A 13,710-nucleotide genomic window follows, 5' to 3' on the forward strand; every position below is an offset into this window, starting at 1 on the left:
CATTCTCTGACTCTCTGTCTCATATCATTTCACATCCTTCATATCAACACAAACTAAGATCACAAAGATGGGCAGAACCCCAGAGACTCCTCAGAAAGACCCTCCAGACCAAAGCTTCTCTGGCAGAAATACTTGTGTTTGGCTTCAGCTTCAATAAAAAGTATTCACAAGCGAAGGCCGACAAGCACAAAGCTGCTTTCATCATTTGATTGTCACGGAGTATAAAGGACAGGAAGCAAGTTGCAAGTAAACAGGTTTATTGTAAGAGGCCAAGTCAGATTGGGTTGATGGTGGGTGGCGCAGGGACCTCGATGGCCGCACAGATCGGTGAGTTGGTGAGTTTAAAGCGTTGGTGAGAGGTGGTGATGAATCCGAGTGATGATGATATAATCCACCGAACGACGAACATGAACGAAGACAACAGGATGAATGCTTGAGCAGAGGAGACACAGACATGAAGCACGGAGGACCTCAAACAACGATCTGACAAACAAGACAAAAGACAGGGAGTTAAGTAGGCCGATGTAACAATCAACATGACGTAACCTGAGACGAGCAGGAAACAGTGCATTCATGAACCGTGACATCGATGCATTGAGAAGACTGCACAGATGTACATGTTATATATTATAAATATATATCCTATCTGGGTGAACCCAGAGATTATTTTCAGAGGATATTTTGATTAGATATGCCTATAAACAACATATTGCGGCATAGACATTTTTGTCAGGAAAACACATATTGCCTAAGAAACCTCAAGCAAACTTTCCAGGTCTGACAATGTAATGGAGTTACCAGATTTCCTCACTTGGGACTTTGAATGAAGTCAGGTGAACTGATGACGGAGAGGACAGGGAGAACAGCTGCGCATCTCTGACCACAAGTGTTGTTTTAAAGAATGTGTTTAAGTATTTTATTGTTGTGTGTGTGTGTGTGTGTGTGTGTGTGTGTGTGTGTGTGTGTGTGTATATATATATATATATATATATATATATATATATATATATATATACACATACATACATACACATTACTTTTTTTTTTAAAGAAATTAATACTTCTATTCAGAAAAAAAACATTAAATTGATCAAAATTGTACACATTCATAATGTGACAAATGATTTTATTTCAGATAAACGCTGTTTTTTTTTTGTTTTTTTTACACTTTTATACTTATTTTATGGTATTTTTGATAAGAAAAATACATTATTTAAAAAGTAAGCTTTATTGAAAATCATTATTTCATATCCAAGACTTGACTGATCTGAAAATATCATTGTACTTTTTCCAAAATAAGTAATAACTGACTAATAACCTTTTTTTTTGGCAGTAAAGTGAAGTGAAGTTTCCTATCAACTTCTTTTTAAAAATGTCAGTTGAAATGAACAAGTACGAAATCACAAGGATGTTAAATTACTTGAGTTTTGTGAACATCTTGTTGCAACAATGCTGTTGTGGATGGATGCCATACCAGGGCCTTGCCATGCAGCTGTTGTGGTTTCTGGGGCGTCACCGGATGGTTGTTTACTATGTTTCTGTTATAGTCTGATCTCTATGGCTGGGTCACTTCATCAATTCAAGCCTATGGGATTTCTCACCCGTTTTCCTGGCAATACTCCTCAATCCACGCTCAACAATTACTCAATTTACTGTACCACAAATACTGAAGGACAATTTCTGCACCAAATCATAGTTCTTGGGCTTACAAATTTGTTACATTTTCAAATTTAGCAAGTACCACTAATAAACAACGTGTACAGACACAGTCATAACCTCCATCAGGAGTGATTGAATACAAAATAGGCCAGCAGAGGGCATCATGGTCTTGTTATAGACAGCTCTGATCATCCCTGCCTCTGAACACAATGTGTCTAGAGCTGTGGTTTAGAATCTTCCAGAATCATAATTCAACATACCCATGGCTTCATTAGGAAAAACCATCAAGAAAGCATTGATCTTTATATTCTCAGGTCTCTAAAGACCTTCTAAACCTGACCTAAGTACATAACGCAACATCAAACACCAGCTGATATCAGTCTTAAGTCCAACACACATGCACATACTCTTATGTAATTAATAATGGTATGAACCCTGAGGCTATTTTCTTTAAAAAGTAAAGGCCCTTTTGAAAACGGCTCTAAACAGTAGCTATAAATACATAATTAAACCTATGCATCCTCTAGTGAAAAACAAGTACTGTACTGAATGTGCATTTGTATTGTACTTCAAATTTAAAATCTATGTTTTTATAAAATTGTATTTACATATAATAGATGCCACATAAAGACCATTAAGTGTACTTTCAGACAATATCGTTTCATGTAACATACTTTGTAATAATGCACTTTGTACAAAATGTTTTTTTTTTTTTGTAAAGTCTTACTTTAAGTATCGTTCTGTTTTAATTGATTTTTGACAAGCTTTGAAGTAATATACTTATTTTTATCTGTTGACTAACATACTTAAGCACATGGAAATTACTTTGTTAACTGTGGTGTTATTCAATATTACATTTAATTGAATACATTTTAAATACACTAAATTGCAATTTCATTACAAATGTGTTATGACAGACATATTTGAATACAAGATACAGGTTTCAATAGAAACTAAATTAAAGTATATTTTAGTTTACCGTCATTACTTTCAGCAGTAACAATATTTTAAACACTATAGAAATAATTCTGAAATAACATATAAAGAGCTACTTATACTTCAATGTCACAAAAAGCACTTTAAATGGATTTAATATAAATTTAAACATTAATTTAATTGCAGTTAACATGCAATTATCTGAAAACATTAGATTCGATTCACACTTAAAAGTAGTTTTTTTCCCATACATACACTTTTTAAAAGTGTGCTAAAGTGTTTTTCCACAAAACCCTGTGATGTGCTATTTTATGTTAAAAATAAATGCAGATAATGATGAATAAGGAGTATGTCCTCACTGGGATGTTTATATATATGAAATATGAGCTGAGAACCGAGGTAAGCATTTCTTTCTGTCCTCCAGAAACTTAAAAACAAGGCCCTGGGAACATGGAGAGTCATAGATTCACATCAACACAAAACAGAAGGGAGCTTAGTGGCCAGTGTTGGGCAAAAGATTGTTAGGAAGAAACGGTTTAATGGATCATGAACTGACATGTTGATACTGCAGAAGACAGAGAAGTGACAACATTCTGATAAAAAAAGAAAGACAAAGTAATAAAGTGTGAGGTAGGTGGTTTAGATAAGTGGGGAAAACAGTGTGAAGCAGAGCAAAGATGAAGATTCGTGGAATGCAGATCTGGGGCTTCCTGTTAGCGGTACTGGGCTGGATCTTTGTCGCCTGCTCCATGGCTATGGAGGGCTGGAAGATCTCCTCTATCGGAGGGCAAGGTGGGAGCTCCGTCATTACAGTGGGCTGGTACTGGTCCAGTCTGTGGAGGGCCTGCTTCACCAACTCTGCTGCCACATCCAACTGCTACGACTTCCCCGTGCTGTGGTCTGTGGAAGGTATGGACATTATTAAAGTCTTTGAATGTTTTATTTGCTCAAATGAAAAGAGACTTAATAAATTAATTTGTTAAACAATTTACACACCCAAACTCATGTAGATTCAGAATAAACATTTTTTTATTGCCATCTATGGTTCCACAAAGAACCTTTATTATTCATTTATTTATATTTAGCAGTGATGCCACAGAACAACTATACTGGGTCCCTCAAAGAACCTTTCAGTTAATTTCTTAAAAGAACATGTTTTTTTCTTAAAAGAAAACAGTTTGAGCATAGACCTAGTGAAATGTACAAGTTAAACTGTTGTAAATCTTGAATGCATTGTAGCACACACTTATGTCTAGTCTCTTTTTAAATGTACATTTTTTTAAAAGACTTTAAATTATAACGACAAAAGTATACAACTATTTTATATTAAATATATATTTTCCAAAACATGTTTTACTGAATTAATTCTCCATGAAAATCAAAGCCATACATTTAAACTAATTGTGTTCCAAAGTTGAGGTTTACACACAGTATATATATAAGTTTTGTACCATTCTGACGAAAAAATAAATAAGATTAATAGAACCGGAAGGTTAAGTGTGCATTTCAAAATGGGTTATTTATAGTAAAAAAAAAATTGATTTAGATTAATAAAATGTTCTTCATAGTAAGAATAAAATAGTTCTTTTAAGTATTGTTCAGTGCAAGATTCTTTGGGGAAACAACAATGTTTTCTTCTATGGAGAGACAGAAAGATATAATTCATTCTTTGGATCCTGGCTGTTCAGGTTATCTTCAGATCGTGAGGGCTCTGCTAATGTCTGGGATGGCTGTCGGAGTGCTGGCCTTCATCCTGAGTCTCGTGGGAATGGAATGCACTTACATCGGAGGAAAAGACAAAGAGAAGAACCGATCTGTGTTCACAGGAGGCATCTTTCACATAACAAGTGGTAAATGTATTCATAATAAACAACAGAATTATTGTAAACTAGGCTTGCATGTGTTTTACTGTGTCTGTTCTCAAAGGAATGCTGGCTGCCTCTGGTTATGCTCTTTATGCTCAGCATGTTTCTGCAGAATTTTTCAACCCCAGATTTGATGGACTGCAGTAAGTATATGAAGAATTTATAATGGCTTTTCATGGAATTAAAAAAAGGTAGAAAAAGTCTGAAAAGTGATATGTAATCTTAGAATTTTGATTTAAAAAAAAAATGTAGCACTCACAATTATAATTTTTTTCTGCAGAAATGCAAGAAAAATAATCTGCATTGTGACATAAGCAGCAATTACCTTTTTTTTTTGGTGATGGAAATTTCCTACTTTTATTGTACATTTTAGATCTTTGTAGACCATAGAAAGAATCCAATAATGTATCTGTAGTATATCTCATATTTAATTCTTTATTGACTAACATTGAAAAATGCATCAATATTTTCAGATTTGACTTGGGAACTCCCTTGTTCCTGGGATGGTCAGGATGTGCTCTTCAGATCACTGGAGGGATTTTCTTCCTAGTTTCAGTCTGGAAGATCTGGTCTCAGACATACAGCAGGTAAAAGTGCAACGTCAGAGTCATGGGAACCTCCTGGTACAGCAGTTTATAGTTGAGTTAGCTAAATACAGTTTGCTATTTCTCACTGGCACTGCGGGTTTTTTTTCATGGAACCCAAAAGAAGATTTTTAAAGAAACACAGCTCTATCACACTCAACAACAAGCCCAATATTCAAAAGCACACAATAACACCTTAGAAGTATCATAAAAGTCCATAGGACTTGTGCATTATTTTTTAAGTATGCATGAAATCTTAATCTTGCACTTTGGAACCCCTTTTCAAAAGTTGATGTGTAAATGAACAGCCAAAATGCATAACATTTGCTGAATCATGATTTATTTGTGAAACTTTTAGTACATTGATTTTGCAAATGTATGAATGCACACATTTAGTGCCATGCATGGACTACTGTAATCAATCACTGATAGCACACATACATCTCAGATATGTCTATTTGAAGTGCGTTTTAACATCTGGAAGATGTATCTTTAAAGTGTTTCCTCTAAAACCTATATCTATAGGACGTTTCCTGGAAAATGTCTTTATTATATATTCCATAAATATACCATTTAATATATACTTGATAAAATGTTTCTCCTCAGTGCACCAGTTCTCAGCGTTCCTGTCGTGGAGAGCAATGCCTTGCGTTCCTCTCACACGAATGTCTCCATCATATCTGAACTCTCCACAAAATCCAGCGTATCAGCCGTATCTGAGCTCTCCTCGAAGTCTGAAACAACAGCTCAGTCAAATGTGCTATCAAAGAGCCCACATATCTCAAGAACTAGACGTCCCCCGAGAACCAGACGCTCTATCAAATCAGACGTGGATCGATCAGTGAGCTCATCACGGTCCTCAAGGATCAGCAGATCACATTTAAACCACAAGAAAGCGTCCTCCCCATCTAAAGGCACTACACATCACTTCATCAAGAACTCCTACCTCTGAATATCTAAGCTTGGATTACTGAATCTGGTTATGATCTGGAAAAGACTTCCAATCACAGTTACACAAAACTAAGATGTTCAGTGTAGATGTCACTCATAACAAAACAAACCTTTACTGGACAACTGAACAGTGTTACTATAGGCCCGATGAACTCTCCAGATCATATGCAGGGATTTTTGTAACATGAACTGAATTTTTTTTTAATGAGATAATTTCTTAATGGATTCATTCTTTGAGAAATATAGATTGCATATTAATTATTGAGAGCTTTACTGCCTATGGATTACTGAAATGTGAAATGTAGAACAAATGTAGAAATGTGCTTTGTCAGATAATTTTTTTTCATGATTTAATTTTATGTTCAGTGAAAATTATGTAATAAAACAATGCAGGATGACAGTGACTTTTTTTAAGATATCCTAAAGACATTTTAAATATAACGCTACATTTTTGTGTGGATTGAGAGTCTATGTGGATCTGATAATTACATCAATCATAGCTAAACTTTCGTGGTTTCTCAAATGTTATGTAAAAATGTTGTTGCTTGTTGCTTATATATATATTATATATCATACTTTCTAATACAAAATATTCTAACTTATTTTATTTTCTAACCTTTTTGGGACCTAACAGCATATTAAATTAAATTAAGTAATCATTTCTTGTACATATTTAACAAAACACAATTAAACACCTTTCAAACCTAGCAGAGTTGTGATTTTTTTTTTATACATTTTTGTATTCTATATATATATATATATATATATATATATATATATATATATATATATATAATTATTATTATTATTTTCTTAAACTATTATATATATGATATCAACATTTGAATTGGATCAAATCCTTTCATCAAAGTAGAAACCTAAAACCAAAATTAACTTTTTCATCCACACACATATATATATATATATATACTTTTTCATCCACTTCTAATGTTGACTATATATTAAATGTTAGTCTGCAATGCAAGTAGGTGTCTAATCATTACAGCTATTGTGACCAAGTTCTAGGCAACCTCTGTCCATTTTTAATTTGAGTAATAGGGTTATTATTATTATTGTCAACTAAATCAAAAACTAAAACTATTAAAACATTCTTGTTAATTAAAGTAAAGCTGAAATAAAATGAAATACACTTATTAGATGAAAAAGTAAACAAAAAAATAGAAAAGCTGCCTTGGCAACTATAACTGAAATAAGGACTAAAATTAAAACTAGAAGTAAACTGAAACAAAAATAAATCAAACCAAACTAGTAATAATTAAAAAGAACAAACAATTATAAAATGAAAATAGTTCATTACAGAATTACAACTTAAATAAATAAATATAATTAAATAAAATTAAAACATCAATTTCAAAATATCAAAACTATAAATGATACCAAATGAACACTGGATTAATGCAGTTTCACTAGCTTTATCTCCATGTCTGCAAGTATTTCAAACGTTGCTGAATATTGTTTATACATAAACAGAATGAGTTTCACTGTTCGTGCCGCTCTACTGCAATCATCATGTATTACTTACACCTTATATAACAGATAAATATTAGATTTAATAAGAACATACTTCGCCATATGACAATATTATATCTAATAGTCAATCAATGTTCTTCCAGAGAAAACACAAGTCCTGCACTATTAGTTCTGTATGTGTTTCTGGCCATGAATGAAACTGTAAATCTTTAGCTTTTTCTGAACTGTCAAGACTTAAGATTTCCATCTGAAAGCTGATAAAATAGGTGATAACGTCCCATATTTTTCACATATTGTTTTATTTTGATCCATAACTTACTGAATGCACTTTTAGCTGGTCACTGATGTCCTGGGAAAGGGTCTTTTCAGAGACTTGACCTATTGACCCTGGCTGTCAGATTCAGAGATCGGACAAATCTCACTGAATGTGAAACTGCTTATGAGGTAAAACCATGTCGTTTTACCAGTTTGAAGCTGCAGTGAGCTGAAGAAAGCACTGAGGATGCAGATACAAAGACAGGAGGAAGCTGTCCTCTAAGGACACACACCACCATGTAATTGTATTCCATGTAGGCTTGAAACCTCACAGCAGTTCAGGAACTCTCTTTCCATAGATCTTTCAACTTGTGTTCTGTTCATCAGTCGTATGAATCTGGCAGCATGAAGGAGCGAACAGTGGTGATGTACGTGGAGATCGGCTGCTTTTTAACATGTTTAAGTGGCTGGATTTTGATCTGTTCCACTTTGGCCACCGAGTACTGGACCTTCTCAGAGGTCAGCTCTGTGGTTCTGACCACCGGTAATTACTATTCTAACCTCTGGATGGACTGTGTCTCAGACACCACAGGAGTATCTGACTGTAAATACTTCCCATCCATGATGGACCTGCCTGGTAAGGAATCACTGTCCAAACTGAGACGCTGTGGCGTTATTTGGTGGGGGGAAATGGAATGAAATTAAATGAAAGGCTCAAAGTTCTTAGAAAAAAGAGATACATTATTCTATAAATATGTTGTGTGTTAGGCAAATCACATTTTAAGTAAAACTTTATTTTTGCTGTTTAATATTTGTTTTGAATATTATTCAAATCAAACTAATTTAATTAAAGATCGTGGAAGTTGGTTTCTGACACAAGATATATATATATATAAATTAGTCAGAAAAGAATTGTAAATTGTGAGATTAAGTCACAATTCACTTTTTTCTTTTCTTTTTGAATATAGTGATTAAGAAAAAGTTTATGTTTAGAATGTATATATTCTTGGGTGGAAATGGGCTTCCATTTTCTTTTCATGTCTCTCTCTCTCTCTCTCTCTCCCTCTCTGGTTGTTAGTTTTCCTCCATGTGTCCAGGGCCCTGGCTGTCGTCTCTGTGATCTTTGGCTTCTGGGGGGCTGTTCTCGCTCTTATTGGGATGAAATGTACCAAAATCGGAGGTTCTGAGCTCGCCAACGCCAGAGTTACATTTGCAGCAGCGTTGACGTACATGGCATCTGGTACAAACCTTTCTTCATGAACATGTTTTTCATAATGCATAAATTGAGTAAGCTATCATAAACTGATGTGTTGCTGTGTCTGTTTGGCAGGATTTTGTGGCATGATAGTGTACTCCTGGTGGGGAGATAAAGTGCGTTCAGAGTTTGTGGATCCATATTTCTTGGGACAGAAGTATGTAATTATGATATATTTTAAAATAGTCATGCATTTATAACTATTTCAGTAAAAATAATAAATGAAAGTGCTTAAAAGTGAGGTATTCAGTTTTTGTGTTAATAGTGTCACCTAAAGGCCCCTTAAGATTATTCTTATACTTAAAGTATGTTACTATTTTATCTGGGGCTCGACAGCGAACAGCTGACAATGAGAAAGCAAGTTTATCTTACCTGTCCTGAAGAAACTCTCAATCAAAACTAGCCCAAATAGCCAACCAAAAGAGGCCAAATTGAGAACGTTTCAGTTTTATTAAATTTAACCATGGTTCCCTAAGTAGGAAACGAGACACTGCGTTCTCTAGGGGTCGCTATGGGGAACACCTCGTCATGAACTGTGTCTGAAGGATACTTTAAAATAACACCAATGAGTTGGCCGGCGACAGCCTCTGATGTCAATACCGGCGCCACTATAAACAGGCATCGGGAGAACACATCATTCCCTTCTTCGTCTGAAGCTTGCGTCCGAAGCACGGCAGGAAGCTAGAGGATGCAGTGTCTCGTTCCCTACTCAGGGAACCATGGTTACATTCATTAACCTGAGACATTCCCTTTCAAGGGAACTTCGAACTGTGTCCTCTATGGGTCGCTATAGGGAACAGTATACCCACGCCGCCATGCTGAGGGGAGTTCAGGCCAGGATCATGGCAAACACTAAGTACCAACTAAGTACCATTTCCGTGGAAGTTTCCCCTGGGATGTTTAGACGGCTGTCTGTGAGAGTACCCCTTATGGCCAAAGGCCTAGGCTACATACCCAACTTAATTGTTAGGGCCTCGGCCCATGGTAGAGCTGAAGGCTTGGAATCAGGGTTCAAGATTCAAGATTTTTATTCGTCACATACACAATAATATAGAACATATATAAGCAGCAGTGAAATGTGTGTCAGGTCCACTCCATGGACAGTGCAATTATTAAAGAATATAATGCACACACAAAAAAATACAAAATATACATAAATATAGCTAAAAAAAGAATGAAATAAAAGTAAACAATAAAAATAAGAATAAAATAGATAAAAAAATATGTATACTGTAGAATTAAATATAGAATGGAAAATAATGTGGATGAAAGTACACTGTATTCTTAAATATTAAGATATTAAGGAAATATTCCTTTAAAGGGATACGGCTAAGAACCTAGCACTTTACACTAATTTTTGCCTGTCACACAGGGGCTACCGCTTGCTTTCGCAAAAGCTTGCTGAAAGAGTTGTCTCAACAGATCTCTAGTAGCAACACCCTGTTTAGATAGGTATCCGAGGATACATAGGTGGAGTGGCGCCCAAGATGAACGGGGCTTTTACCAACTCAAGAAAGGGCACGAAGCAACCGCACAAAGCCCTCACCATATAGGATTTCAGAAAGAACACAGAATACTAGCGTGCACACTTACCATAGCCTGGATTTTCAAATACTGTTCTTAAAGAGGGCCTCTCATGGCACTCTGATAGAGCAGCTCATAGATGTAATGGTGCAACTCAAAACAGTGTTTTTGAGAGTCAACAACTCAATCTGTGGAAATGAATGCTGGTGTGCTCTGGAAAAAAAAAGAGAACTCAGTCTCATATGAGAGGAGAACTCCGAATTCAGAGTAGCCCACTCATAGGCGACCCTTCTTGGGAAAGGGGAGCACTGCTAAACTACTACGAGAATTGCCCAAATAGCCCCTCATGTTGAGGGAAGCGTATAAAAAAATACACACTGGCTGAATGGAGCCCAAGGAACCAAGGTCTGATCATCTTAAGAAAACGAACGAGGCAGAGCGCGTAACCCTAACTGTACAGGATTTCAGAAAGTGCGCAGAGTCTTGTGTGCACACTTATCAAATGGTGGATTTTAGAAAGTGTGCAAAGTGTTCACGTGCACACTAACCACCATGTGGTTTTCAGAAAGTACACAGAGCTTAGCATGTGTACCTAAAGGTTCCTAAGCTTCACAGAGGTGCTGAAACACACGGGAGAGGCAAGCTCAAATTTGACAAACCTCTGGCGAGGGGAGCATCACCTGAGGCAGCATATACAAGAAGACTTCTGTATTGCCACCTCCACTTCCCTCTGGATGTGACAGAACAACTAAGCAGCCAGGAGACCCCTCAGGGTGACCTGGCCAGACATCCATGAAATTCCCTGCAGTGCTGTGCCAGGCCTGATGATCAAGGAGGCTCCCGCAGAAACCTGTGATCTCAGGCGCCTAATACTGGAATGACCCACTCAAGGGGCACCTCCTTTTAGTCTGGACCATCAGTAAGGTGGTTGCCATGAAAATTGAACCAGCCAAAAACATTATAGGTCCAGCATAGGAGACTGTTACGCGTGAGGTTTCCACCTAACCTCAATCAGGTGGTTACATGGGAATTAGGAAGGGGAGAATAAAAGCAGAGGTTAAAATCCCTACAGGGAACGAGTAGATACCTCGGTTTCGCTTCAGACGAAAATGCTACCTCGTCTGGATCACATCCCTTAGGTTCTGCTTACCTCTTGGTGACCCAAGATTCCTCTCACCCTTGCCCGCGGGTGGGGGAGGAGAGCGAGTCGCGACACCAGCCTTCTGTGCCCGTCTTTGATCCTCAGATCGAGACAGGCCAGGACCCCTGTGTTGACTTTCGTGAAACGAGGGATCTGAAAGCAGCGGAGCGCACCTTCATTTCCCTGAACTTCTCGATCATCGTCTCAATGGAAATACCGAAAAGTTCATAAGGCGAAACCTGAGCATCGAGAAGAAAGCCTTTTCTTTCTTCCAGATGTCTGTAAGGTTCATCCACAAATGTCTCTCCACTACCACCATGGCCCCCATATTCCTGCCCATGGTGGAGGCGGCCTGCTTGGTAGCATGGAGAGAGACCCGTGGTGCGGCGCAGCTCGGCTACCTTATCAGGAAAAAGGCCCTCGCCTCTATCCAGTCCTCTTAGCAGATCATTCTGATGTGCTTGAAGCACCACCATAGTGTGTAATAAAGCCACAGCCTGATCTGCTGCTGCGTATGCCTTGCCATTTAAGCCAGATATATTTCTTGAAGGGACTTAGATGGCAAGGAAGGAGATTAATAGAGGATGTTTCCCCCAAAGAAAGAAAGCTCTTTCTACAGGGGGCATCCTCTCATAGCCGTTTTCGCTCAGAAGCAGATGGCTGCCTTTTTTTCCTCGGAAAGAGATGAACGAGAGCGAGTGTTTTCACAGAAAAAACACTCACAATGCACGCAGATTGCTTCCTCAAAGACATCACGTGTGTGCTCTTCACCCGAACAAATGACGCAAAGAACGTGTCATCGGGTGTCAAATAGCGCAGACACGGATGCACACATTGTCTAAACGCTTGCTAGTAGTCGCCATGATAGACAGAGAAAGATCGCTTTTACCAGTTCTTTCAGATGCACACTTCATACAGAACAGTCAGTGAAGACGAAGAAGTGAATGACGTGGTCTCCCGGTGCCTGTGTATAGTTGTACTGGTAGTGACATCAGAGGCTGTCGCCGGCCAACTCGTTGGTGTTTTTTCAATGTATGCTTCAGACGTGGGTCACGACGGGGTGTTCCCCTTAGCAACCCCTAGTGGATGCAGTTCGAAGTTCCTTTGAAAGGGAACCACAATATGGTAATGATCATAAACACAGCTCAAATAAGGCTCCTTACCAGTGGCCTTCCTGCACCGACTTCTAATGCAGTTTTATTCCCTAGTAGAATATAAAATATTTCTGTACAAGCATTTTAGTCAAATAAAATGTACCCAATAAGTCAAACTATTAACCCCCGGGAGAAAAATCTTCCGGCGGCAAAAGTTTTGATATTGCCTTGGAGACTTTACTATTTCATGAGACAATGTACACTAAATGGCCTACTTAAAGATTAAGTGGGTAAAGAGAATGTATTTTCACATGTTTTTTGTTTTTACTTTTCCACAGGTTTGAACTCGGTGCAGCTCTCTTCATCGGCTGGGGAGGTTCGTGTCTGGTTATATGTGGGAGTGCAGTCATGTGCTATTTCTCTGCGAAAAAGTCATTCCCACGAAGGTCTGGCCTATCGGACTGTATTATAATCAATATTGAACAGCTGCTTACTGTTACTATTTTTGTGGAAACTGTGACACATTTTAAAAGTATTCTTTGATGAATATATATATATATATATATATTAGAGGTGGGCGTAGATCAATTTTTTTAATCTAGATTAATCTGTGATCAGCATTTGTTTAAAATGAAAATGTCTTTCGTAAAATCATACGTCATAGAAATTTATCAATATAGTCTATCCTTGCTGAATGCTGAAATTTTCAATATTTTTTTTTATTTCCTCAGGTTTACCCAGAAACTCAGGAGACCCCCAACCTACATGACAGCACGCACCAGACGGACGTACATGCTGCCGGGCTCGTCCAGACCCACCAGAGTCATCATCCCTCCTTCCCACCAATCAGACAGTGTCAACAGAGAAAATAGACAGAGTAAAGGGAGGAGAGGAACAGAAGAAAGACAGTTTCCAGGAACTGTCAGGCCACTTGTAGACACATCCGTGTAACCCA

General features: G+C 37.4%; 2 protein-coding genes across 2 annotated transcripts; both read left to right on the forward strand.

The window, feature by feature from the left end:
* Positions 1-3,189: 3,189 nt before the first annotated feature.
* Positions 3,190-5,996, forward strand: cldn10e (claudin 10e). Its single transcript, XM_052558076.1, has 5 exons — positions 3,190-3,504; positions 4,284-4,445; positions 4,522-4,603; positions 4,934-5,047; positions 5,651-5,996. Exons 1-5 carry the CDS (start codon positions 3,273-3,275, stop codon positions 5,994-5,996), a joined length of 936 nt encoding a protein of 311 aa, XP_052414036.1. The 5' UTR covers positions 3,190-3,272.
* Positions 5,997-8,146: 2,150 nt separating this feature from the next.
* Positions 8,147-13,706, forward strand: LOC127959666 (claudin-10-like). Its single transcript, XM_052558965.1, has 5 exons — positions 8,147-8,378; positions 8,820-8,981; positions 9,072-9,153; positions 13,094-13,201; positions 13,487-13,706. The coding sequence occupies exons 1-5, from the start codon at positions 8,147-8,149 to the stop codon at positions 13,704-13,706; spliced, it is 804 nt and encodes a 267-aa protein (XP_052414925.1).
* Positions 13,707-13,710: the final 4 nt, after the last annotated feature.

This window comes from Carassius gibelio, chromosome B6 (genome assembly GCF_023724105.1).
Source record: "Carassius gibelio isolate Cgi1373 ecotype wild population from Czech Republic chromosome B6, carGib1.2-hapl.c, whole genome shotgun sequence".
Classification (NCBI taxonomy): Eukaryota; Metazoa; Chordata; class Actinopteri; order Cypriniformes; family Cyprinidae; genus Carassius; species Carassius gibelio.

What these genes read in the sequence shown, in the direction of transcription:
- cldn10e (XM_052558076.1), top strand. Translation starts at nt 3,273, where the DNA reads ATGAAGATTCGTGGAATGCAGATCTGGGGCTTCCTGTTAGCGGTACTG. An exon ending in CGTGCTGTGGTCTGTGGAAG is followed by an intron (nt 3,505 to 4,283) that starts GTATGGACATTA and finishes CTGGCTGTTCAG; the next exon opens with GTTATCTTCAGATCGTGAGG. An exon ending in CATCTTTCACATAACAAGTG is followed by an intron (nt 4,446 to 4,521) that starts GTAAATGTATTC and finishes CTGTTCTCAAAG; the next exon opens with GAATGCTGGCTGCCTCTGGT.
- LOC127959666 (XM_052558965.1), top strand. Translation starts at nt 8,147, where the DNA reads ATGAAGGAGCGAACAGTGGTGATGTACGTGGAGATCGGCTGCTTTTTA. An exon ending in GTTGACGTACATGGCATCTG is followed by an intron (nt 8,982 to 9,071) that starts GTACAAACCTTT and finishes TCTGTTTGGCAG; the next exon opens with GATTTTGTGGCATGATAGTG. An exon ending in AAAAAGTCATTCCCACGAAG is followed by an intron (nt 13,202 to 13,486) that starts GTCTGGCCTATC and finishes TTATTTCCTCAG; the next exon opens with GTTTACCCAGAAACTCAGGA.